This window comes from Geotrypetes seraphini, chromosome 8, assembly GCF_902459505.1.
Source record: "Geotrypetes seraphini chromosome 8, aGeoSer1.1, whole genome shotgun sequence".
NCBI classification, from domain to species: domain Eukaryota; kingdom Metazoa; phylum Chordata; class Amphibia; order Gymnophiona; family Dermophiidae; genus Geotrypetes; species Geotrypetes seraphini.
Window position 1 is genome coordinate 109,842,104 of NC_047091.1, and position 27,633 is coordinate 109,869,736.

Genomic DNA, 27,633 nt, shown 5'->3' on the forward strand with positions numbered 1-27,633 from the left:
CCGGTTTGTAGACTGTGCGGACGAATGCAGCAGGAAGTGGCGAGGGAGGGAAGGGGGGGAGGTAGTTGTTGTAGTAGTAGTGGCGTCATCCGGTAAGTACCGTCTGCTGGGGAAAGAGACCGGCATCCAATCGAAGGGGGCTGGAGAGAGACACCAACCGCCTCAGTACCTTTTCATACTCTCCAGCTCGAGAGGGCACTTCCCTTTGTACTGTCGAATTGCTATCTTTTCTTACACTGTTAACAATACAGATTGGAATTGACGGTGGGATTTCTTTATTGGGATTTATTAACCACCTTTATAATTCACCCGAGGCGGTGTACAGAAGGTATAATTCAGCATAAAGCTTATAGTTTTGTTAACAGCATAACAGTGGTAAAAAGATCAAATATAAACATAAATACAGTGAATGAGGTAAAGTCAAAATTAGTAAAAATAATAGGACTACCATGAAACAGTTTCAAAAATATACTTATTGATAGCACTGAAATTAAAATAAGAGAGGGATAATGCATACTAAAAGGGAGACAAAATAAAAACATTCAAATAACATAGATATGTCACTAATGCTTTTTTATAATACAGCTTATTCTATTGTATAGGTCGATACCAGCTCAGTTCAGCTGCAGTTGCTTTCTGCTTCCTCTGTTTTGTGAATAATATTTCTGGGGTGTTTGTCTGCTTTGAATCCAGTGTAATCCTTTGAGGGCATCTGATGTGTCCAAGAATTATTTGGTTTATTGACACTCTGAGCAATGACGTCCTTCAAGCAGGGCAATGTGGAGGAGCACTATGATATGGGAGAGGAGCTGGGCAGGTAAGTAAATAGCAGTATACATGTGTGGTGTGGGGGGGGAGGGGGGGCGGAGTGGGGGAGCCCTATGGGCTGAGGCACAATGCTACAGTTCTGCTGTTCTTAAATCTTTGATGAAGTTTGGGAGAAGCTGATGTATTTATGACCTGGCTTAGGTTTTCATAGATTGACTTTAAGTGTAATTTTTTAAGAACTTATACTTTAGTTGGCTACTATTGGAAACAGGATATTGGGCTTGATGGATCTTTGGTCTGTCCCAATATGGCAATTCTTATGCTCTTAAAGAACATCAGCAGTATTGCAAAGTTACCCAGCTCTTGGAGGAAGATTTTAGAACAGTTCTGGATTTTTGTGTTGCATTGTGGGATCTGCAGCACTGATGTCAATGGGTAGAAAACAGAGACTACTAATTCCACAGTGCATGAGTTCAAACCCAAAATATTTTTTAATTTTTTTATATGTTAATTATTTTTCACTTGGAGTTTTTAACACCAAGTTTGGGAATAGCAAAACTGCAAACAGAGAGGCTCATTCAGGGATCCTTGGCCATAGTTTCACACATACGTGAGTGTTCTCTGATGTTAGGCGTCATGAGAATATAGGTGTGGTGGGAAAAAAATTATTCATGGCATGATTGTTTAGGTAAATAAATTATTGTGAATTGTTTCTTCTGTACTGCAGGCTGTTGCTAATTTGCTAAAATAATAATAAAAAATGTACATTTTTTCAGTTCATAGCACAAAAACTCGGATATGGTGAATATCACTAATAATCACAAAAAACACTTTCACCAAAAGGAAATATTGAAGGTATATTGAACAAAAGACACAAGCAAAGACCAGTCTTAACGGAGGAAAAAGCCTCAGACAGGGGCCCACCCACCTCCACAATGGTGGAATAACGGTGTTCAGGCGATCACTTCACTGGCATAAAACCTCCTACTATAATGGTCAAAGCAATGTGTCAAAAAATTGCTTTCAGAATTGAGTGATGTAGAAGAAGATAATAATAACTTAACTTTCTCCTTAAGGATCGGAACACCAACGATGGCCAGCGTTTCACTGTCAAGCTGCCTCAGGGTGTAAACAAATCCGATCGCACTCTCATACGGACGCCACTCGCGTCTCAAAAGATCCATTTTTTCAGTTCAAACATTTTATTGAATTTTTATAAGAAAATAAGGAGAACTCTATAAAATATAAATAAAACATAGTTCTATTATTGTCTTTGTCAGAAGGGAAGAAATACAATCATAATAAGTTTATAATTAACAGAAACAGAAACACAATCTTAATACCAATTGATGAGAGAGTATATTAAATCTGTGAAAAATAAGTTTCAAGAAGTTTCCAGATCTAACAAATTTTACGGTATCTATTGTTTTTTTTTCTGCAGCTGTAAGTTCATATTTACTGATGAGACAAATTGTATGCCACCAAAAAATATCAGTCAAACAAACAACAATGGGGCAAAAAACCTCTCTAAAAAGTCGAGAGTAGAGTGATTAAAGTGAATGGCAAAAAATATATGAAATAATCACTCAACCGGTGGTAGTGTTGGGGTTTCCCTGTTATCATCTCCATTTCTCTGAGCATATTATTTCATTAACAGTTGTATATACTCACAAGTATTGGATTATTCAAAATTGAGTGACCAAAAAATATCATTCAGAGTTGAGGCAGTCTTCCAACAACCAAGAATCATTTGGATTGCAAGCCTAATTAATATGTCAAATAAAAGATTGTTGTGTATCATCTAATTGTAAAGAAGGATGTGCTGAACCTAAGATGATGATGGATAGCGAAATCGAATTGTTGATTTTTCAGAATTTTTAGGATAGTTTACCATATGTTTTGTTAGAAAGTCTTAAATACATGAGCATTTGAAGATCATATGAACTAAGATGCCATCATTTTGTTTACAATACCAGCAAATGGTGGCATAATAAAGGGGGGTGCGGACCAGTCCGGGGGCAGTCTTGGTGGGGACACCGGTACCTCTCCTCCTGTGTGCCCCCTGAACCTCTTCAACTCCTTGTTGGTATGAGCAACATCTCCAACCTGCTGCCTGCAGCAGCCTCAGCTCGCCCTCTGAAGTCACTTCTTAATCGCAGGACCAAGAAGTGATGTCAGAGGGAGAGCTGAGGCTGGCGCAGCAACAGGTTGGAGATGCTGTTCACACCTGCAAAGAGTTTGAGGTATGTGGGGAAGGGAAGGTGCATGGGGGGGGTGGAGGTCAGAGAAAGAGTAGGAAGGTGAAGAAGAGGGTGGGAGGCACCATTGCCCTGGGCACCTCCTACCCTCGCTATGCCACTTCTAGCAAAGTTTGGTATTGGTAACATTCGTTCTCCATTTTTTAACCATAGGCTTTATGTATTGCCCTATGGGCTAGCAAATTTACCTCCTCCTTTACTAACGCGTAGCGCGGGCTTTAACGCCAGTAGCGGTGGCAACTGCTCTGACGCTCATAGGAATTCTATGACCATTGGAGCTGTTACTGCCACTGCTAACGCTAAAACCTGCGCTACGTGTTAGTAAAGGAGGGGGATAGAGATTGGGATAGGCTAACTGATTGGGTAGGTCTGATGATTTTATACAAAAAGAATTCCTAGTTTACAGCTTGATCAGTAATTTCTAGATCTTGTTCCCAAACTTTTTTAAGTCCAAGATGGGCATGAAAAGAGAAATTATTAAGAATTTTGTAGATGGGTGAGACAAACTTCCCTTCCACTAATAATTTTTTACTTAAATCATCAATAGAAAATATTTCATGTAAGTTATCAAAATTTATGGAGCTTTGTTTTATTGTTTGTAAAATGTATAGCCAATTAAAGTATTGTTTTTTAGGTAAGTTATATTTTTGCAAAAGATTTTCAAAAGAGTACAAGGTATGGTTAGAACAAAGTTATTTCAAAGACCAAATGCCACAAGAATGCCAAAATGTCCAAAATGTAATTGAGTGATCAAGTTTAAATTTGGGAATATACTAAAGTGACATATTTATTAAGGGAGTTCCAACAGCCAATTTTTAGATATTTGTCTAATACTGTAATAGCAAGGCTGGTCTCAGCGTCACACTTTCAAGGCTGTATTGTTCCCCTGGGAAGATTGGAGATGTGACAGCGTTGGAGCTCAAGTTGTCTTTTTGTCAGCTAAGTCCTTGAACGTGCCTTCGGGTGACTGCCCATTTCCAAACCTGTAATTAAGAGACTGACTCAAGTCAATTAAACCAGCATATGAGAAGGACTCGTTATACTGTAACGTAGCTCAGAGACATATAACTCTGAAGGGGGGGAGGTAACCCCCTCTTAGGTTAAGAGTGTTTCATCCAATCATAGCATGATTGGACCCTGAAAAGTTGTATCTCAGCTAAGTACATTTTCACACCTTCAGCACAACCTGAATGCAATCACTTTTTTGTATTCTTTAAAAGTTTTGCAAGCAATTTTATTTCAAGTATTGAATACAGTTATTAATTAACTTATACCTTCAAGAGTTGGACTCGTTTTTATTAAATATCATGCTATGATTGGATGAAACACTCTTAACCTAAGAGGGGGTTACCTCCCCCCCTTCAGAGTTATATGTCTCTGAGCTACGTTACAGTATAACGAGTCCTTCTCATATGCTGGTTTAATTGACTTGAGTCAGTCTCTTAATTACAGCTTAGCTACTTTTCTGACTCTTTTTGCTACATTGTTCCTGTCTTTTGGAAACATTTCCAAACCTGAGCTGTTCTGCGAGGGAGTTTTTTTTGCCAGTGAAAGTATCAAAAGCAGTTTTGATTTGTACCTTTTTGTTCTATACTGCTGCATTAGTCTGAGGCTTTTTCTCCCTCCCTGGGTTTGAAGAGGGGGGTACCTCGGTGCCATGATTATTCAACATTTTGAATCATTATATGAACATACTAGTCTTATAGCCCGTTACATTAACGGGTGCTAGAATATATGTGTGTGTGTCTGTCTTTATTTCTTTTTCTCTCTCTCCTTAGCCGCTTTCTTTCTTTCTTTCTTTTTCCTTGGCTGTCCATAACCACCCCTTGCCTGCTCCCCCTGTCCATTCTCCCTTCCTTTTACCTCCCCTGTGTCCACCACCACCCCTTCACTGCTCTCCTTATGCAGCAGCAACCCTTCTACCTTTGTTTTACCTCCCCCCTGTCCAGCAGCACTTCTTTCCTTCTCCCCCTGTCCAACATTAGGCCTCCGTTCCTTTTTCTTCACCCCCCCCTGTCCATCAGCACCTCTTTCCTTCTCCCCCTGTCCAGCAGTAGGCGTCCCTTCCTTTTTCTTCCCCCCCCTCATTCTTATCCCGATGATACACTTACCTTGCTTTGCCCCCGATCAGAGGTTCCCGACAGCCGCCCAGTTGCACCCATTGGAAAAGTTCCCTCTGCCGCATCCCACACCCCTCCTGTCGCGACTCCCGCTGTCTTTCTTTCTGTCTGTCTCTGTCCCTGGCCCCCTTTGTCTTTCTGTGTATCTCCCTGCCCCTGTGTCTTTCTTCTTTTCTTTCTGTCTCCCTTCCTCCCTCTGTCTGTCTGTCCAAAGCAGCATTCCCTCCCCCTCCATTTCCCTCCCCCCACACCAGTTCCCTGCAGCAGCATAAGCGTTTCCTCTACCCCCCTTTCCCTTCCCGTGGTACAGACTACGAACCTGGCAATTCCAGCGTGTGCAGCAGTCTTCACACACTGCTTCGGGTCCTTCTACTGGCCTGATTTACTCTGGCACGTCACTGATGACATCATCAGAGACGTGGCAGAGCAAATCTGGGCAGTAGAAGGGCCCGAAGCAGCGTGTGAAGACTGCTGCACACGCTGCTTGAATCGCCAAGGTAGTCGGATCCGCGGGAAGGGAAGGGGGGGGCGGCGGCAAAGGACTCGGGTCCCGAGCCGGGGCGGAAAGTTGCTGGGCTCCTCGGTGGGGGCACTGAGCGGCCGCGATCCCTCTCCTCCGAGACACCCGCCCGCTCGCCCGCTGGAGGAACGGAGATCGGTGTCGCTGTGGTCCCGGCTTGTGGAGGCTTCGGTGGCTGGTGACGTAAGCGCGCATGCGCACTCCTACCTAAGGTACCCTACATCTCACGGAAAACGGATGCACGCAGATGGGAGTGCGCATGCGCAACCTAGCATTTTATTATATTAGATTATATGTTGTGCGTCCTCGTATAATTTTCTAATAAAAGTTTACAATCTATGATTTTGGGAGGTATATAAGTTGGGAATAAATGTAAAGTAAGTGGAAACGACATTTTCCGTTCAGGTTGCAACCATAGAGATTCTTGTTCTTTAGCGTATCTGAGGTTAACCAATAGATACCATATCGAAGCAGAGAAGCAATAAGATAAGAATAAAAATCAGGAAGGATAACACCACCTTTATCCTTAGTAGATTTAGGTGCTTTCATCGCTATCCTTGGAGGTTTGTTTTTCCAAAGGAATTTAGACAATTTTGAATCAATTTGTTTGTAACATTCTTTAGAGCAGTGTTCAGATAGCATCATTAATAATGTACCATTTATTTAGACAAATTGGTGTACTGCAATTTGTAATCCATTATGATGGAAACTGACAAAAAAAAATAAATTGTTAAATGGTACAAATAAACCCAAAAACAAGACAGATCTAAATGGTCACCAACAACCAGGGTCAGAATTATACCTCGCACCCATATGCCCTTTTTAAAGTGTGACAGTCCTTATAAGTTTTGCTTTAGTTACAGCCTCTTTCTATATAGGTGTTCCGCCACTTATTTCCGTCAAATGGGATGATCAGTGACACTCAGAAAAGCACACAGACAATATAAAGCATAAACAATCACACTTTATTATACATATATATAAAAATAGAATAACATCACCGTAATTCTGGGCAGCACCATCCTTCACAATCGGGAACCCTCTGCGATTGATAGGAGGGGAGAACCGGGTTTCTGTCCCTTCGTTGCAACGAAAATGGATTCGTTTTTTTATGGGCTGAGTTCGTCTCTTCTATAGGGTAACAACTGCTGCCCTCTTAGTAAGACAGCTGGTTCTGGTCTTTTGTTATTTGTTTTGACAACACCCAGGTCAAAAGAGGTCAAGATAGCAGATACTTGTTTGGTTTCCCTGTCCTTTTGATGTAACCCAGGAGGTGTGGCAGAGCCCGGTTTCCCATCTGTCTTTACTGATGTTATTTGAGCGGCACGCATGCAAAGGAAGTAAAGATGTTAGCTAAGCAAACTTATTATAGAAACCATCTGGTTTTACTGTCCTGTGGAGATCAAAGAGGTCAGGATCTCAAATAAGCAAGGTTATTGCAGGGACCATCTGGTCTTACTGTCCTGTGGAGATCAAGGAGGTCAGGATGTCAAATACGCCAGGAGGTGTTGCAGTTTATTGTCTCTTTGATGCTATCCAGTTGACACTCAGACAAAGGAAGTCAGGATCTCAAATAAGCAAGGTTATTGTAGAAACCATCTGGTCTTACTGTCCTGTGGAGATCAAGGAGGTCAGGATGTCAAATACGCAAGGAGGTGTTGCAGTTTATTGTCTCTTTGATGCTATCCAGTTGACACTCAGACAAAGGAAGTCAGGATCTCAAATAAGCAAGGTTATTGTAGAAACCATCTGGTCTTACTGTTCTTTGGAGGTCAAGGAGGTCAGGTAAGCAGACTTGAGGATACATATCATTAATATTCTGAACATGTCAGTAATATGCTGAGGCATAACAATAGGCATCCTCCTGTGTTTATTGCAAATGTTTTTTGTCCTCACCACATCAACTGGGAGGGCATCCACCACCCTCTTTGTGAAAAAGTATTTCCTGATGTTCCTCATTAGTGTGCTCTAGTTCCTTTTCTCTGAAAAAGATTTATTTGTATATTAATACCTTTCAAGTATTAAACATCTGTATTATATTGCTCTACTCCTCCTTTCTTCTAGGGTATACTTGTGTGATCTTCAAGTTTTTTCTCAAATTGCTTTCTCTTTTTATGTCCTTACTAAGATATAGCCTCCAAAGCTGAACACAGTTTTCCAAATGGGGCATGGATATTAATGCTGCTTTCTTCTGCTGATTATGCCTCTATGCAGCCTAGCCATCTGGCTTTGGCCAATACCGTGTCACATTATTTCACCATTTTGAGATCCTCAGATACTGTCACACCAAGGTCCTTCTCCAGGTCCGTGTATATAAACCTGCTTTGACAAATGGCCCAAAACTGCAGCTCGAGATTGGAAGACTGAATTGGAAATTGAAGACTTTATCTCTGGACATGTGTTGTTGCTTAGTACAGTAGTATCTTGCGTTTTGAGTGGCCCCCTTCAGATCTTTGATGTTTTTTTAAAAATAAATTTCCTTTGCTGAACTAGGAGGTATCTAGAGTTTAACTTGAAGTTGGTCTTGAATCGTAAGAATGAGTGTGGGAAAAGAGACTCCACAGTAGCAAGACAGTGATCCAGCATGGTAGCGGTAGCAGACAGTGATGAAATGAAAGTGAGGATTTAGAAGAGGGCTGAGCTATGAATTTAGTTAGGCAAGTTGAATCATGCTTCAGTATACATTTAATTTTTAAAGGTCTGTTCATAGCATCCCCCTTTTTGGATCCAGGAGCCTTATATGGCAATGTAGGCCCCACCGTCTGCCTTTGGGGCTACTAATGGTGATGTCATAGTGTAAAAATGTAAACCAGCTGGCAGCTTATAGATTTCCAGACTGAGGAAGGAACTAATTCATCACAATCCTGCTTAAGTTAGATTTACTCTCAGGAATCCTGTAGTGCAGTCCCAAGCTTCATGCTTTGCATAATCAATCTTGTTCCCCCCCCCCTTTTTTTAAATTTTGCCTCCTTTAGTTAGCAATAGGAATCTGTATCCTTTGATCTAACATAGTTCAGGAATGCACCTAAGTTTCTCTAGTAAAAGAGGTGGAATAACCCCAGCCAGAATGTCATGAGCTTTATTTTTAAAACCTTGTTTATGGTGGTATCATCAGGTGGCCTCTGTATGAGCAGACTTGCTGGTTTGGGTCCCTTATTTGTTGAATGCAATTAGCAAATCGTGGCTGCTACTTCTGCAGACCCCTCTTTACGAAGTTTTACTAGCCCGTGCTAGCACTAATGGCACAAAGAGATTCTCCTGCTGAAAAGGAATTTTTTGGTCTTGTTGAGCCTTTCACTTGAAAGAGATTACTATGGAACATATGTCTTATTGTAGGTAAGGGGGAAGGCTTTGTAAAAGATCCAGGCCAGTGGTGGTCTTGTTGGTGAACTGATGCAAGCACTGGGGAGTTACCAATAAGAGCAAAGAACAGTTCTTGCTTTTTATTTCTCTCTTAAAAAGTTTTTCCTCTTGTCTTCTTAGTGGACAATTTGCCATTGTGAGAAAGTGCCGTGAGAAGAGAACCAATGTGGAGTATGCAGCCAAGTTCATCAAGAAACGGCGCTTGTCTTCCAGCCGGCGGGGTGTGAGCCGGGAGGAGATTGAACGGGAGGTAGACATCTTACGGGAGATCCAGCATCCTAACATTATCACGCTGCATGACATTTTTGAGAACAAGACAGACGTTGTGCTGATCCTGGAGCTGGTGTCTGGTGGAGAGCTCTTTGACTTCCTGGCAGAGAAAGAATCTCTCACTGAGGAGGAAGCCACCCAGTTCCTCAAGCAAATTCTAGATGGAGTACAATATCTCCACTCAAAACGCATAGCACACTTCGATTTGAAGGTGAGGTGCTATATGGGGGTTTCTTTGACTTCTTTGCTTCCCACCCCCATGTTGTGCTCAAGAAACATCATAGAATTGTATGCCCTGTACATTTTGCAGTATGGGAACAATTTTAAAAAGGATTCTTTATCGTCCCTACAGACCGGCACAGACAAATGGGTTTACGCTCCTCTGCCAGCAGGTGGAAACTGAGAACACACTGAATTCTTTCAGTACAAGTGGGCTGTGCAGTCCCTCATAGAAGCAGTCTGTTCTCAGTCTCCAGCAGGTGGAGTGGTAAGTATGTGCAGTCTTCCATGTTTAGTCCTTGGCAGGGTCTATTGGAAAGGTTAGGCAGTGGCCTTGTTTTCTATCCCTGTTTCTAGTCAGACTGAGCTGGGGTCCTGCGGGACCATCTCCACATCGGGGGTGTCATACTCAGTTGGGCGAGTCCCTCCTTCCATTTCCTCCCACCTCTCCATTTTTTCTTTAGAGGAGCCTCAACTGTACACTTTGCCATGGTCAGGCAAAGACTACAGTTTTGAGTGCCTATTTGGTCTGCTCCTTTTTACTTAAAACAAAGAAAAAAACTAACACAGTCTTTGCTTTGCACAGGCAGTGCTTTTCTCTCTCCCAGTTCTGTCAGCTGTTGGTTTCATTTTGCCTGCCTCGCTGTTAATATGCGCACTTCTAGCAAGCAGAAGACATGTGCAGTATGTATCCACTGAGGGCTTAATGTGGCTGGCCTTTATTGTTTTGCTTGCGGCCGGAAGGGGAACCCTTGCTAGCTTCGGAGCTAGGCGATGGGGAGACCCGTAATTTCCTCACTGCCGACAGTGCCGAGGTTTCCCCAGCTGTCAAGGCTGCCAGCGGGGGGGGGGGGGGGAGGGGGGAAGCTTATGCTTCCCTTACTGCCGAAGAAGATATGAAAGCTGCCAATCAGGTGGAGAAAGCTTCAACAAAGGCTAGACAAGTGCTGGGTTGCATCAGAAGGAGCTTCATCAGCCGAAAGCCTGAAATAATACTGCCGTTATACAGATCCATGGTGAGACCTCACCTGGAGTACTGTGTTCAGTTTTGGAGGCCACATTATCAAAAAGATGTGAAGAGAATGGAGTCGATTCAGCGAATGGCCACTAGGATGGTCTCAGGACTTAAAGATCTCCCATATGAAGAACGTCTGAGCAGGCTGCGCTTATATTCTCTTGAAGAGCGCAGAGAAAGGAGGGACATGATAGAAACATTCAAATACATCACGGGCCGCATTGAGGTGGAGGAAGAAATCTATTTTTCTTACGGGTCCTACGGCGACAAGAGGGCATCCGCTAAAACTCAGGGGGGGAAGATTTCATGGGGATACCAGGAAATACTTCTTCACCGAAAGGGTAATTGATCGGTGGAATGGTCTTCCACTTCAGGTAGTCGAGGCCAGTAACACACTCGACTTCAAGGAACGATGGGACAGACAGGTGGAGTCGCTCCAGAGGAATGCTTAAAAGATGGATTCTCGAGGGAGGGAGGGTTCTTGAGTGGGCAGACTTGTTGGGCTGTCGGCCCTTTTCTGCCGTCATACTCTATGTTTCTATGAAGGTACTGGGGATTCCCTTACCAGTGTGTTGGGCTTTTCTGGGGTTACCATGCCTTTGCTTTTCAGGCCTCTTCAATGCCCTCGGCCTTGGAGTTGCCTTCTTTGGTGTGAAATTCCAACATTTTTGCTGAGTCTTTTCAGGAGCTCCTGCCTAGTTTGGAGTGGCAGGAACAGGTCTTGCAGGCCTCTTCCTCTGCTGTGGAACATGCTTCTGTCCCATCTGTGGGTTTTTCCTTGGATTTTGTTCTCACCATGTACAAGGTGTATTGCTGGTGACCCTGTCCTCTCTTCAGTAGTTTTGGACTCATCTAGGGGGTCTTTTTTGTTGGCGCCTGTGCCTGTTCCACTCCTCCTCCCCCGCCTAAGCAGCTGCGTGTTTCATGGAAGGACAATATGTGCCTGGATGATGTTTTGTCCTCTGATGACCTGGGTCTCTTTGGGAACCTGCAGGACCCTCCATGGGGGCAGGCAGAAGATTCAGGTGGCTGTCTGTCTGAGTCATCCATAGGGGAGGATTCTTCTGTGGTACGCATTTTTCACCGGGAAGAGCTCCAAGAGCTTATTCTTCAGGAATCCTCTGTCTTGCATTTTGAGGAGGACTCCAAAGAAGTTCTGCGGGTGGTGGATCCTCTTCTTAAAGGGATTTGGACGGCTTCCCATTTCTTTCCCATGCATCAGGATCTCTGGGATATTATGCATGCTTGGTGGAAGACTTTGGATGCCCGTTTTTGGCTGGTGTGGTCTATGTCTCAGCTTTATCCTATTCTGGAGCCTGATTAGGATTCTTTTTGGTCTCCTGTTGATGCTGTAGTTTTGGCTATTGCCAAGAGACATACAGTTCTGGTGGGGGGGGGGGGGGGGGAAGGGGGTTGGCCCTGAGATTCCCCCAGGACTGGCGGATGGAGTCTCTTCTTAAGCAGAGTTTTGATGTGCGGCTCTGGCAGTCCAGGCAGTGATTTGTGGTGGTCTGGTGATCAGTGCTTGTTTCCATTGGGCCAAGCATATGTTGGATCGGGAGTCTCATGACTGGTTGCTGGTAGATCAGGAGGTGGCTAAAACGGAACTGGGATCTTCTTATCTTTCAGATGCCATGTATGACTTGTGTGCTTCAGCTAAGTCTATGGCCTTGGAGGAGGCTTTTAGACATTCCTTATGGCTTCGTGGTTGGGCGGCAGATGCAGTCTCAAATCCAAGCTCAGTAAGTTTCCCTATACGGGTTCTTTTCTCTTTGGAGAGGAATTAGACAAGCTGGTTCAGAGTGTAGCAGTCTCCAAGGTACCCCGCTTACCAGAGGACAAACATCGCCAGTCTGCTAGAGGGGGTCTGGGTCAAGGTAGTCTTCAAGAGTTTTGCCAGTATTGACCTGGTCACCTGTCTTCGGTGGGGGCTTCCTCCCACAGTCATTTCTTCCAGCAGATACAGTCCTTTTGGGGTGCTCACCAGGGAGGCTGGGACCCCTCCTTCCTCTCCTCCGCCACTCGTCCTGCCCAATGACAGTACTCAGGTCCTTCCTCCAGTTCAGATAGGCACTCGCTTTTGGGAGTCTTACTGGGAGTAGATTGAGATCATGACAGATCAGTGGGTCCTGGAAGTGATGCTCTCAAGTTTGACCGGCCTTTGCCAGATCTTTTTCTCTCTTCCCCTTGTCAAGCCTCTTGGAAGAAGTGGGCATTTCATCAGACTCTTTAGAGGTTGCTAGAGCTCAAGGCGGTGGTTCCTGTGCTTCTTTCAGAGATTCACACTGGGAGGTACTTCATTTACTCTGTGGTACCCAAGAAAGAGGGGGCTTTTCAGCCAATTCTGGATCTGAAAGGTGTGAACAGGGTGCTCTGGTTTCCTTCCTTTCGCATGGAGACCCCGAAGTCCATGATCTTGGCAGTCCAACCTGGGACAGTCTTCTCTTGATCTGACAGAAACCTATCTTCATATTCCTATTCGGGACTCCCATGAGCGATTCCTTTGCTTTGTGATTTTGGGACAGCACATCAATTCTGTGTACTTCCATTTGGTCTAGCCACAGCCCCAAGAACCTTCACCAAGGTTATAGTGGTGATGGTGGCTGGGGCCTTGTGCAAAGAGGGCATCTTGGTTCATCTTTATCTGGACAACTGGTTGATTCGTGCAAAGTCTTTTCAGGAGAGCTCCCGAGTCACAGCCAGGTCGTGGAGTTGCTGCAGTCATTGGGTTGGGTGATCAACCTTTCCAAGAGTCGGTAGACTCCGTCTCAACGCCTGGAGTATCTCAGAGTTCTGTTCGACACCGCTCTGGGGAAGGTGTTCCTTCTCAAGGCCTGAGTGCAGAAGTTACACTGCAAATTTGCTCTCTGATGCGTTCTCGCTGTCCCCAGGCATAGGAGTTTCTTCAGGTCTTAGGATCAATGGTGGCCTCCTTGGAGGTACTCTGGTGGGCTCGGGCTCACATGTGTCCCCTTCAGTATGCTCTTCTTCAGTATAAATAGTGCTATTGGAGCAGCGACATTTGGTTCGTCCGGTGTAGCTGGCGAACTGTGGGGTTAGTTCTGGTTATCTGTTCTGTACCTTCTCCAACAGTTGTGCTTGGTTTTGCACTGTTCTTATTCAATGTAATTTGATTGCATACATTTCTGGATTTGACAAAGCTTATAGTTTTGAGTTCCTGCTTGGCTATTCGTCAGACTGATTCTATGAGGGTCTGGCAAAAAACAAAAGGAATTGACCCCAAAATATCCACAAAGAAGAAAATCCAGAGAAAACCAAAAAAACTCTGTGGAGTGACGATGTTCCTAAATGGACTTTATTTGAAAGTGTCAAAGGTACACTGAAATCATCCATATAAGAGCCTTAAAGGACCTAGTCCGCTGTGTCTCACTTTCAGCTCACCACACAGTTATTTCCCACGTACTCACCTTTATAGGACCCCCAGGGATCCCTGAAGAAGACTTTTTGTCGAAACGTGGACCGTGTTGGGTCCTGTATCCCTAGCGGACTAGGTCCTTTAAGGCTTTTATGTGGATGATTTATTTTTATGTGGATGGAATTATTTTATGTGGATGATTTCAGTGTACCTTTGGAACTTTGACACTTTCAAATAAAGTCCATTTAGAAACATCGTCACTCCACAGAGTTTTTTTTGGTTTTCTAAGAGGGACTGTACAGCCCACTTGTATTGTAAGAATTCATTGTGTTCTTGGTCTTCACCTGCTGGCAGAGGAGCGTAAACCCATCCATTTGTGCTGGTTTGGAGGGACTAAAAGAAAGAAAATTAGTGAACCTCATTTCTCCTTTTCACACAAAGTCCTTTTATAAAATGTGCGGTGGCAAGAAGATGCATATTTTTACATGACCAATTTGTAGGCTTTTTCAGGAGCAAAATGTGGGTGGATTTGCAGTTTATATAAAATATGTGAAAAATATATACCTGATTTTGAGCAGATGTAAATGTCCACAGCTTCAGTCTAGCTGTGATTCTGCTATTCTGGCATAGACAGATGTGATATTATACAATAGACACCTGTAAATTGGCAGAGTAATTTACACCAGGCTTCCTAAGGTACACAACACACCCATAATCCTTGTACTGTTGTCATAGCCTGGGCAAGGCCTACAGTACACACCTACTACTGTTTCCTGATTGAGGATATATGGAGGCAGGTGGTGAGTGTGCCACTTTGGTTAGAGCAGGGGTAGGGAACTCTGGTCCTCGAGAGCCGTATTCCAGTTGGGTTTTCAGGATTTCCCCAATGAATATGCATTGAAAGCAGTGCATGCAAATAGATCTCAAGCATATCATTGGGGAAATCCTGAAAACCCGACTGGAATACGGCTCTCGAGGACTGGAGTTCCCTACCCCTGGGTTAGAGAAATGTCAGTGGTGGCTTCTGGTTCTGAGTAGCAGAAGGTTGGTTTAATCTGGCATCTCTGTGGGATCCATTATGGTAAAAACTAAGCAAATGCAAGTGCTTATTGGGAATACTATGCCTGAATATTTTGCCATGAAAGCCATTTAGGGCAGCTGTGAGAGAGATCTGATCAGGAATGTTGTATGGGTAGTCTTCAAAGTGAATGGAGCAATGTCCCAACAATTGGTCAGACTAAAGGAGCACATGTACTAGCAGGGGTCATGTTGGTTTTCTTTTGGTCAAAGTCTATTGCTGGAATAGTTGGGATGGACTGCAAGGGGAAAAGATTTTTAAACATGGATAGGGTTTTTTCAGGGAGCACTTGGTGATACTGAATACATGGGCTTATTTTCTGGGGGCACTTGGTGGTACTGAGTATTGACACCTTTCTGCTAAGACTTTTATGGTTTTCAAGTATAATGCAGACACACACAGCCTCCCATGGGAGTATTAGCAGCATCTTCAGCCAGTCCCAGCAGGTCCATGAGAGAAATGTGGAGGTATATGCTACAACTAGCACCTAATAGTTCAGCCACTGCAGAATATGCTAGACCTAAGCTACATGCTGAACCCTCAAAATAATAAGGGCAGAAAAATGAAAATATTGAGAATGTGAATGAGCAGCATCTCTGATATATTGTATTTTGCAGAAATGGTTTATGGTTATGGTTTATAGTTTAAATTTATTTAATATACTGCACTTCCTAAATTATAGAGTGGTTTAGAATAAAAGCAATAAAAACCATATACACGATAGGAAAATGAATGCCAATAATGATGGAAAAGGAAGGGGGAAACCCTGCTACACTAGTAAACCCTCGGTGTCACTGCAAACTGCACATTAAAAGATTTCTCAAAGAGGTCGGTTTTCAGCAAGGATCTGAATTTAAGAGGGCTTCAGTCTGACTGAAACAGGAAGAGAATTCTAAAGAGAAGGAGATGCAGAAAAATGCCATATTTTCAGTTAATTCATAATGAACTTGATGCATGGGTGATATCTGAAGATCATTTAAAGAACAGAAAATGTGGAGTGGATAATAGGAACAGATGGGGCTTGAAACGAATAGATTTGAAAGTGAAAATAAGAATCTTGAATGCAAGAGGAACTGGGAAGCCAGTGATGTTGACTATATAGAGGGGTAATCTATCAAAACGTGTAGTGTATGAAAGGATACAAATGCTATATTGCTATATATAGTTGATTTTGAGGACATCCTGAAAAAATTCTATTGCAGTAATCCAGTTTGGACATTAGAAGAGCATAGCTAGGTACTTGGGACCTGGGTTAGCCACTGTTAGAAACAGGATACTGGGCTTGATGGACCTTTGGTCTGTCCCAGTATGGTAATTTTTATGGTTTTTAGAGAATAGTTTTGGGGTTGTTTTTTTTTTTAGATGACTCATCTAAAAAGGAACAACTAGCTCTAAATTGCTTCAGAGTAAAAAACACAAGGTCTTAATAAAGCAGAAATGTGGTGATCAAAAGAAAGTTGTTGGTCAAGAGAAACACCAAATACCTAAAATGAGAAACTAAAGTTAAAGGGGAATTCAGTAGAATTGGAGGTAAATTTGGAGCTGTGCAATTACTAGTGATCAGCAAGCTAGAGATATTGATGGATTAAGCAAGAAATGGTTTTCAGAAAGCTATGAAGTGTTAAGAGTGCAGAAGAGAGAAATTGTCAAGAGTGCAGAAGAGAGAAATGGAAGATAATGGAAAGAAGGGTTAGTTTCATCCACTAAAAGGATGCCAAGTCCTTGAATTAAGAGAGCAAAAGACTTAAGAAATATTGAAAAGAGGAGGAACACCACAGGTAGAGGAAAAGGTACAAGAGTGAGAGTTTGAGAAGGAAACAGTCGAAAAAGAAGTAGACTAGGAGAGTATAGTCCCTGAGATGCCAAAGTCATGAAGACGAGTGAGAAGAATTGAATAGTCCACAAGGTCAAACGTAGAAGTAAGATCTCAAGAGACAAGCATAACAAAACATTTCTCTTTGGTTTCTCTAGTGTTGTAAAGCAGGTAGAGTCTGGCTATAAGGAGGTTTTCAGTACCATTTTGTTTGTACTTTTCTCTTTCTAATATATAGTCGGTATTCCTCTCTATATCCCAAAGAGAACGCTATGCTCCCAAGATGAAATATGCCTGAGTGTTCTATATTGTTTATTTATCTCTGAAGTATTAAGCTTCCCATACCTTTTATCCATGCGTTTTGGGGATATAGTAACATTATAGTTTCTGGAAACTGGTCAATGAATATTTGGAGCGTATACTGCACCAGTCAATTCAATTTCACTCTGGTGGGATCTTATTGGCACAGGTCTCAGCATTGGGTATCCGGGGTAGCGGCCCCAAACTATGGGTAACAAAGGGTTTGATTATGGGGAAAAAAATGTATCCTTCGATACTGGACACAATCTGTGGCCCCCTCATATTGGTATTGGAGAAATAGATTCTGGTGATGATGGAACGTAAAAATTTGCGTTTGACGTTTAAACATAAAAAAGATTCCTTTTTATTTGGACTTCTAATCTTTAGAAAAGCTGTTAAAACCGACCTTTTTGCCTAGTCACTCCCTCAACCCTTCACCAGCATCAATGAGTAATCCTATATGAAGATATATTACAACACACTGTATGTAAACCCTATATTGTAACACTGTCATTGTAAACTGTACCCATTCTGAGATCTTTTGGGAGAACAGGATATAAATAAATAAATATTCTGGGTTTTGTTAAGGCTTTATTCATATTTTGCATATATAACCTGAGTTGAGGTATTTTGTGAGCATGCAATATCTAATCTAATCCTTAGATTTGTATACCGCATCATCTTCTGATTTAGAAGCTCGACTTGGTTTACACAAAAAGATTGAAGGAATAGAAGACAAAATCCAAATTAACTAAAACCTAACACGTCTTCTGTATGTGGGTACAACTAAATCCACAATAAGAATAGTTACTCAAGAATGTAGAAAGTTCAATTTAATGATTTTCTAAAGATTTGAAGGGATGAAAATGATCTAATCTCGACAGGAATTTAGCCTTCTGGTGTATTCTCTTTTGCAAATAAGCAGTGTAATATATTTGCAGCTGTAATATATTTGCAAAGAAGCAGCTGTAATATATTTGCAATGTTACTTTTACATAGAATCTGTGACTGGTTGCAGGTGGAGTGGCAATTGTAGGGGTGGGTCCCTTGGTGGTCACCTCACCAGTTAAATATTTGAGCAGCACTGTCTTTCTAGCCATGATCCTGCTGAAACATGTCATAATAATGTGTCTTTGTAGTTCCTATCCAGGGTTGTGCCGTACAATTTGGGAATCTTTGCCTTGACAGCCTTCCATGAGAGCATTGGTACTCCTTTTGCGCTAGGGAAAAAGAGTAGATGAGGAATAAAAGTTTTAGGTACTCATCTACTCTTTGCTCTCATGGAAGGCTGTCCTTAAGGCAAAGATTCCCAAATTGTACGGCACAACCCTGGATAGGAACTACAAAGACACATTATTATGACATGTTTCAGCAGGATCATGGCTAGAAAGGCAGTGCTGCTCAAACATTTAACTGGTGAGGTGACCACCAAGGGACCCACCCCTACAATTGCCACTCCACCTGCAACCAGTCACAGATTCTATGTAAAAGTAACATTGCAAATATATTACAGCTGCTTCTTTGCAAATATATTACAGCTGCAAATATATCACACTGCTTATTTGCAAAAGAGAATACGCCAGAAGGCTAAATTCCTGTGGCTAGAGCCTGGTTCTGATGGCTTCTGAAGGCCAAAAGAACAAAAAGAAGCTGTTAGGCTCAATAATTGTTACCTGGAGAGGTAAACTAGAGAGAGAAAAACTCAATTGATATTTAGAAGGCTCTTGAGTTTGTATAAACAGCTTGTCAAAAGGGTGAGAGATGCATGTTTTTGGATTTTGCTTTTCTTTTTAATCCTACATACTAGGAGCTAAAGCTGAGAGAGCTTAGTATTAAAGCAGCTTGGTAGAGCTCTATCTGTTAATAAACAAGAACCTTCTTCTTCTCTCCCTAGCCAGAGAATATCATGCTGTTGGACAAGAACTCCCCCAGCCCACGCATTAAACTCATTGACTTCGGCATTGCTCACAAGATCGAAGCAGGGAATGAATTCAAGAATATCTTTGGGACTCCTGAGTTTGTAGGTATGTATTAGCCTTGCCTGGAAGACAGAGTACTATGGATAAGTTTCTAGTAGGCAGGTGAATTAACAATTAACCTGGCAGAAGTGGGGTTTGCCATCTCAGAGAGCGAGCAACAGGGAGTGACTTCCTCTGTTAAGATCTTTCCGCACCTAAGTCAAAGGTGGGCAGCCATGGTCCTCAAGGGCCCAACCTAATCACATTTTCAGAATTTCCACAATTAATATGCAGGAAATCCATTTGCATACGATGGAAGTAGTACATGCAAGTCAATCTCTTCATATTGTGGAAATCTTGAAAACCTAACTGGATTGTGACCCTTGAGGGCCATGGTTGCCACCCCTGTTCTCAGTGATCTGGACTGACTGCTGTTGAGATCTTTCTGTACCTAAGTCAAGGGTGGGCAGCCTAATCACATTTTCAGAATTTCTACAGTGAATATGCAGGAAACCCATGGAAGCAGTACATTCAAATCAATCTCTTCCATATTCATTGTGGAAATCTTGAAAACCTAACTGGATTGTGACCCTTGAGGACTATGGTTGCCACCCCTGATCTGGACTGACTGCTGTTGATCCAGCATGGCACAAATTATTTTCTTGTGAGGTAAGGGGAAATGGGCAAATTATTTTCTTGTGAGTTAGGAGGAAATGGGCAACTTGCCAAAAGAAAAACATTATTTCTTTAAACTTCTAAGGACCTTCTTTGATACTGTTTGTGCTCAGCTCTAGGTTCTATCTTTCTGATTTAATATTCACTTCCAGTATTTTATTTATTAAAAAAAATTTATATACTGCATACAACTATGCGGTTTACATATCGCATATATAAAATCTTATTTCCCTGCGATTTCCACCTATAACATAGACATAACTAGACAACATCATTAATATCCCCCCAATATAAAATGTCAATATACAAAATCAAATCAGATTTCAACAATTAAGGAAGCAAAAAGGCATTAGATCAAACGATCCATTCCAAGGTAGATGACAAAACCAATCCACATATAGAGGCAAAACAAATCAAATTCCAACAATTCAGGAATGCAAACAAACTTTAAATCATACATTACTGTCAGCGTATTCTGAAGAAGATATTTTCAGATGGAACAAGCATTAGCATAGAAAGGCATTAGCAAATAATTGCGTTTTCAGCATTTTCTTAAAATTTATCCTTCCAATACAGAATCGTAGGATACCAGGCAGGGCATTCCATAGTTCTACACCAGCCACAGACATCATTGATGCTCCAATCCTAACATGCATAATCAATATTCTTCCCTCCAAACTTAATTTCATCCCATTTACAGATCTAAGCTCTCTTCTTGGTTTATAAATTTCAAAGAATTCTTGTAAAATCTTTGGAGAAGCATGATACAATGTCTGATGGATAATCGCAAGAATCTTAAACTGCACTCTTTGTTGTATGGGTAAATAGTGCAATTTTTTCAACACAGGAGTTATATGAGTACTCCTTAAAATCCCTGTGATTAATTTTGCAGCAGAGTTGATAAGCAACTGCAAAGCTCTCAACTTCCCTTTTGCGACTCCCAAGTAAAGTTAATTGCAATAATCCACTCTACTCAGGATCAATGCTTGAACCACAGTATGAAAATCAAATGCTGCTAATATTGGCTTCAATCTATAGAGCATTTGAAGTTGCAAATAGCCCACCCTGATTGTTTTCAATATTTGATTTTCCATTGTTAAACAACTATCTAAATACACTCAGTATGATTTGTCTGCACTCCTGAATCTGCTGTATCGGTCATTTAAACCTCCATTCCTAATGCAAACAGAGAAAGCTCAATCCACAAGCAGATGCCTGCATGGTGGAGCTGTTCCCCTATATTTCCAGGTTAAATGCAGTCAGAAGACAATGATTCTTGGATTTAGAGTGCAACAAGAGACCTTTTCCATTCCTTTTGTCTCTTCTGTCATGTGCATTTGGTAGAACCCAAAGTTCTAGTACTACTTCCAGAAACAAAATTACTTCAGAGGTTTAGTAGCTCAGTGTCCTTGCACTAATGTCTCGTGGCGCCATTTGTGTGTGTTGTGTTCACATTTGGAGGGGCGGGAATTCAGAAATCACTCTGTGCAGTAAAAGGATCTTTACCTTGAGGAACCTTAGTACATTCCCTCTTGGGGCTGAATGTCCAGGCACCTAACATTCAGAAAAGCAAAATAAGAGCACATTATAAGCAAAACAGAGTAAGGAGAGCAAGTCCTTGGCTCTTGCAATGGTTTTTCTGACACTTAAATTTTCAAAATATCTGATCATCCATAACCCTAGACTGTTCACTTGCTAGGATGTTCTATGGAAAATGGGGGGTGGGTCTTTTTTGGCTGGCATCTCTAGGTTTACCTTGATAAATGAAACATTGATTTTGCAGTTAGTGTATGGGCATGTATTATTCTATTAGAAACCTTTAGGAAGTTTACTACGTGGTCTCAATAAGCTGTGAATCCTCTAGATGCCAAGCAAACATGATTTCAACAGCTATTATGATAAATGCACTTTTTTTCTGTTTTTCCTCAAGCCCCTGAAATTGTGAACTATGAGCCATTGGGCCTGGAGGCTGACATGTGGTGAGTAATAACATACTGAATCAGAGGTAAAACAATACACAGTATATAGAACCCCCACCCCCACACACACTGTATTTCACAACAATATCATAACCTGACCATAGATTAACACAATAAAAAGGGTTAGGAAAAGCCTCTGAAGTAATATAGGAGCTCTTACTTGATGCTTACACACTCAGATGCTCCTATTCTTTCAGTCACTGGCATAAAGACCTCCTCAAAAATATTTTTCAAAAACGTTTTTTTTTTTTCTTTTATGACAAGATTCATGCACCTATATAGTGAGTAATAATAACATGCCAGAGCATAGTGGTGTATACTGATGGGGTAAAGAATCAAACAGGTCAGGACCTCAGGCCTTTTTCAAGAATTTATGTATAAGGTTTTTTTTGTTTGACTTATTCTCTTATTCAGACTCTATAGATGAAAAATAATGTGCACAGGAGATTGAAGCTGCTGGATATAACCCTAAGTGATGGTACCTTTCTTGAGCCTCATATTCTGCAGCTCTCTAGTCTAATTCAAAGCCCTTCCTGACTGTTTAGAATAATTAATAAATGATTGGACACATTGTAGAACAGTTGACCTAGTCTGGAAGTTGGGTTGTGACTGGACATTCTTTACTCGATAAACCTAGTATGCTTTTATACCGGAAAGGGGTGTGTTGTTAGTGTTTATATACTGTATAGCAGCTGCACAGTGTGAATGTTTATAAGTGAGCTGGCAGAATGCATTTCCTGACTTCATCTTTTCTGTGCACTGGACAGAAAAGCTTTCACAGAGCGGTGTCTGTGTGTGTTGTGTGTTTCCTCACTGTATGGTCCTGGACTTGAGAATGAAACAGGAAGCCTCCTCCTCATAGGACATTCTGTATTTGTAATAGCACTTGGGACTGAGAGTGAAAATAGATTTACATCTTTCAAGTTAACTGGCATCCTCTGAAGTGAAAGGATTTGACAGAGATCCTCATGACTTCTCATTTTCTCTCTCTTTTCTCACAGGAGCATTGGGGTGATCACATACATTCTGTACGTATGACCATTATTAATGCATTTAGGTTTAAATGCATCCACCTAGGATTATCTCACAAAATGTGAACGTATGTTCTCTTGTTGCAGTTTAAGTGGTGCCTCTCCATTCCTTGGGGAGACAAAACAAGAAACACTGACCAACATTTCGGGTGTGAACTATGATTTTGATGAGGAGTATTTCAGTAATACCAGTGAACTGGCCAAGGATTTCATTCGGCGATTGCTGGTCAAAGACCCAAAGTAGGAACTTACCATTACGTCAAAACACATTGTCGTAGCAGGTTTTATTTATTGTGGGACAGTAACAGTGATGGGAGCTGATAGGTTGAGAGAAGCTTTATTTCATCTATTGGCTCCAGTGGTGTCAGCAGTAGGATTCATGATGGTCTGAAAGTGTAGGGAGAGTTAGCATCTCTACCTTATCCAAGCTTCTTTCATATCATAGGCCCTTTCATTTATACATTTTTATATTGTTTCATTGGCACACTTGGCTGAATGTTTTTGTGATATTAGATTTACCATAATTCTGTTAACTGACTCCTCAGCAAATCTTCATTCCCTGCACCTTTCAGGATGACCTTACTCTGCCTCATTAGGGTAAAATGCTTTTACCAGTCTTTTCCAAAGGGAGGCTTCCTTCATAGCACCAAAGCTATCACTGTGAAAGTTCTTGCTCTTCACCTAACCCTATGAATAACCTGATTAGAGGAAATCCAATAACAAATTTCCCTGATGAGATTTTAAATTCCATTGTAATCAGCCCACCAAGTAGCTGGTTTACCCTTGTGTAGAATATAAAAAAAACATCATCAATATTTTGAACTTTTAATGCATTCTCAAATAAGAAGCTTCTGCAATTTCATTGACATAGGTTGTAACTTTACTCCCTTAACAGTCTGAGCTGCAGTGAAATCTGTAAGTGTCTACAAGCCCTTCCTGGCAACCCTATATATAAAACATCACAGTAATCAATGCATGCATACAGAACAGAGTTATAAAGTCTAGGTATGGCTTTTAATTGTTTAACTAGATGCAGTACACTTTTGCTCTGCTATTTAAACCTCAGATTATGTATAAATCCTTAATTTCCAGATTTCAGAATTAGAGCTTAATGGGGAGGGAGGGCTGGCCAGTATAAAGCAAATCCTTAATCATTCCTGAATCCATTCCTCTAATATATCACACTTATGACTGAGCAATATTGTAATCCTAATCACTATTTTTTAGCCAACTCTCAATTTAACTCTGATGTGAATTCACTGCAGTCAGGGTCATATTGTGATTTTAGCCTAAGTGCATGTCATTGGTGGTTAAAAAGTAGCAAACCCCAACAATAATCTGGCCTATGTTTAAAAAGAAATATATTAAAAAATAATCTAATCTAATCTTCTATTTCTGCAGCGCTCATACCTAGGTAGGCTCAAGGCGACATACTGAGAGGGATGAGGATGGAGGAGGGGGGGGAGAGAGAAGGGGGAGGGGGAAGGGGAGGATACAGGTGATTAAGTGTCAAATAGCTGAGTTTTCAATTTCTTCCGGAATATGGTGTGGTTATTCCATTCTGATCGCTTCAGTAAGGTCATTCCAAGTTTTTACACCAAGAAAGGTGAGCATGGAGTGGAAAACACGTTTGTATTGAAGAATTTTTGTGGAGAGAAGATTTAGAAGTATTCTGCTGAGGGTTCTGCAGGAGGTAAATTAAGTAAAGAGAGTTAGTCTTTTTTCTTTTCTGTTAATTATAGATCACGGCCTCTCTCCTCCCATTTTCTTTGGTTCAGGTCCCTTAGTCTGTTTTCCTCCTCTGTAGTAGGAAATTGAAGTGGACACTGGGAAGGGTCATGGTGATGCACATCTTTTGGTTAATGCTGGCCCACTTTGTTGTTACAGAAAACGGATGACCATAGACCAAAGTCTGGAGCATTCCTGGATTAAGGTAAAACTACAAACTGATATCAAAATTTTTCAATCCAGTACTGTTGAAAAGCCTCTTTACACTGACATTTATTTTCTCAATGCACCAAGGTTGTTTTCTCAAGTATCTTACCACTGAGCTACTCCTATTTCTGAATTCTTTGCAGGCAATAAAGAGGAGGAATGTCCGAAATGAGGATAAAGGAAAGAAGCCAGAGCGCCGGCGCCTGAAGACAACACGCCTAAAGGAGTACACCATCAAATCGCACTCCAGCATGCCCCCCAACAATACCTATGTCAACTTTGAGAGATTCTCCAAGGTCATGGAGGAGATTGGCGCAGCAGAAGAGAGCCTACGGGAGCTGGAGAAAAGCAAGCGGTCCTTTCGGGAGGACGTTGAGGCTCTGCTTTCCATCTATGAAGAGAAGGAGTCCTGGTACAAGGAAGAAAATGAGAGTATTGGTCAGGACTTGAGGCAGATCCGTCAAGAACTTCAGAAAACAGAATCCCTCAAGCAGCAGACCCAAGAGGAGGTGAAGAGCACGTTGCTCTCTGCCAATGGGCTAAAGAGGCGTTTTGGGCGGTTGGAGAATCGCTATGAGGCACTAGCCAAGCAGGTGGCTTCTGAGATGAAGTTTGTAGAAGAGCTGGTTAGGTCAATCGAGTGGGAGAAAATGCAGAATGCTGGCATGCGTTAGTCACTGTTTCTACAGATATGTTTCCACAATGACTACGCCTGGGAGAGATTTGCGTTCACTGGGTCTCCAGCGCATTCAGATCTGTTTCATAGTGTAAAAAGGAAACTAGTTTACCATACCCAGTTAGAATACGATGTTTGGCAGGTTTTTGGGACTATAGCCTCCACCACAGAACCTGAGAATCTGTGCTGTTACGGTGATAGATCTTTAGGTTTTCTTTACATTCAAGTTCTGATCTTTCTCCATCTGCTTTCTAAGTCTTGAATGTTGGCATGCAGCAGCTGAACTGCCACTCTGGATTAATAAAGATACTGCCTTGTGGATGCTCTAGCAACCCAGGGTCCAGCTCACCTATGTTTGATTCTGCTGGGTAATTGTAAGCAGAGAACCTTGCACAATACAGAAGGTTTCTTTTATGTGTCATCCTGAAGGTTTATACACATGGCACCAAGTTAGCTGAGTATCATCATTATTAATGGCCCTTTGCTTTCCATTAATGGCCCTTTGCTTGCCCAGGCTCAGATGCTGTGTATCTGAATTTGAATGTTACTATCTAATTGACGTTGCTCATTGGTTCTTAAACCTGTCCTGGGGGATCCCAGCCAGTTGGGTTTTCAAGATATCCGTAATGAATATGCATGAGTGAGATTTGCCTATAAAGCAGGTAGTAGGCATGCAAATTTCTCTAATGCATATTCATTATATCTTACTCAAAAAAGGTGTATAGAAAATATTTTCATTTATTAAACAAATCTTTATACATAATCGTTACACCATGCTCTATAAATAATTCAAATACTATCAAACCTCGGTTTACGAGTAACGTGGGTGGTGAATGTTTTGCAAGACGAGCAAAACACTTGCAAATTGTGCCTTGTTGTGAGCCCCTACTCCCGACAACCGGCATCTATCCCACCCCTGAAATCCGGCATCTCCCACCTGTCTAAACCCTTACCTCAATCTGGCACTGGCACGAAGAACCAACCCACAGGATGTGCTGGTGCCGGAAGAGTCTGCCTTTTGCCACTGACCTCTGCTGGACTGGGCCTTGAGCATCTGCGCATGCTCAAGGCCTTCTGGCTCTTGCTCTCTCCGAAATTCTAATGAGATTCTCAGAGAGAGCGGGAGACAGAAGCCTTGAGCATGTCAGATGCTCAAGGTCCAGCTCAGCAGAGATCAGCGGCAAAAGGCAGGCTTTTCCGGCACCGGCACGTCCTGTGGGTTGGACCTGCATGCTGGTGCCAGATCGCAGTAAGGGTTTGGATTTGGGTGGGCGATGCTGGTTCTCGGGGGTGGGGGGTGTGATTCCAGTTCTCGGGGGTGGGGTGGAAGTGCGTCAGGGGGGTCTATTTGGGATGTGGTGGAGTGGGGTGGAAGCGAGCAGTGCTGGTGGCCTTGGGGGGGGGGGGAAAAGTGGAACCAATCAAACTGGCGTACCTAGGGTATGTGGCACCCGGGGCCCATCATTTTTTGACACACCCCCATCTATATGAAAAATATGATTTTTAGTACCAATCTACATATCGCACCACAAGAGTGTACCTAGGAAAAGGCTGCATCTTAAACACTGCAGTGAGCACTAGAACACCAACACATACATTGTAAAACTAAACAAGCCAGATCCCGCACAGTCAATTGGTCCTGTAGTCAATGCCAACTGAAAACTATGTCTTTTTCATACACACAGAACAGAGATACATCCTCGCCCAAAATGGAATAATCACAAACTAAAAATAGAAATATGTAGACAAAAGTTAAACTGATCCGCCAAGAAACCAGACCCTGGATACAATGCAACACCACAAAAAACAGTAACACATGTCCTCTAATACAGTGCAAAATATAAAGACAGTAGATGTAAATTTGAAAAAACTGATACATAACAATCACCACTTTATAAATTAACAAATAAAAATAAAACAAATAATGAGAAATAAAAAAATACCATTTTATTGGACTAATCCCCGTAAGCTCGGTCCCCATCCCCGCAAACCACCTGATTCCATCCACACAAGCCTTGAATTGTTTATATTAAAGTATAAAAAGAAACAATATTCTGTACAATTGTCAATTTATAAATCAGCGTCTTCTCCCCACTCTCTTCCCCATTTCCCTTCAGCATCCTCAGCCCACTCTCTTTCCACTTTCCTTCAGCGCACGCACATAAAAACAAGCAAGTAATTTTATATCATTTTCATTCTATTCATTCATAGAAATTAAAGTCTAGATAATGCCAGTCACATAACAAAACATGATTTTACAAAAATAATTCCCTGCAGTC

The 27,633-nt window shown here is 41.9% G+C and overlaps 1 protein-coding gene across 3 annotated transcripts; it reads left to right on the forward strand.

Moving 5' to 3' along the window:
* Window positions 1–26,334, forward strand: DAPK3 (death associated protein kinase 3). 3 transcript variants are annotated; one of them, XM_033956972.1, is made up of 9 exons: window positions 1–92; window positions 694–817; window positions 9,150–9,510; window positions 18,995–19,124; window positions 21,664–21,712; window positions 22,714–22,740; window positions 22,831–22,983; window positions 24,631–24,676; window positions 24,822–26,334. In XM_033956972.1, exons 2-9 carry the CDS (start codon window positions 756–758, stop codon window positions 25,350–25,352), a joined length of 1,359 nt encoding a protein of 452 aa, XP_033812863.1. In that variant the 5' UTR covers window positions 1–92; window positions 694–755; the 3' UTR covers window positions 25,353–26,334. The 3 variants fall into 3 exon arrangements, with proteins under 3 accessions (XP_033812863.1, XP_033812866.1, XP_033812864.1); XM_033956975.1 differs by lacking the exon at window positions 1–92 and adding an exon at window positions 112–328; XM_033956973.1 differs by lacking the exon at window positions 1–92 and having other exon boundaries at window positions 385–817.
* Window positions 26,335–27,633: the final 1,299 nt, after the last annotated feature.

What these genes read in the sequence shown, in the direction of transcription:
- DAPK3 (XM_033956972.1), top strand. Translation starts at nt 756, where the DNA reads ATGACGTCCTTCAAGCAGGGCAATGTGGAGGAGCACTATGATATGGGA. An exon ending in TAGCACACTTCGATTTGAAG is followed by an intron (nt 9,511 to 18,994) that starts GTGAGGTGCTAT and finishes TTCTCTCCCTAG; the next exon opens with CCAGAGAATATCATGCTGTT. An exon ending in TTGCTGGTCAAAGACCCAAA is followed by an intron (nt 22,984 to 24,630) that starts GTAGGAACTTAC and finishes TTGTTGTTACAG; the next exon opens with AAAACGGATGACCATAGACC.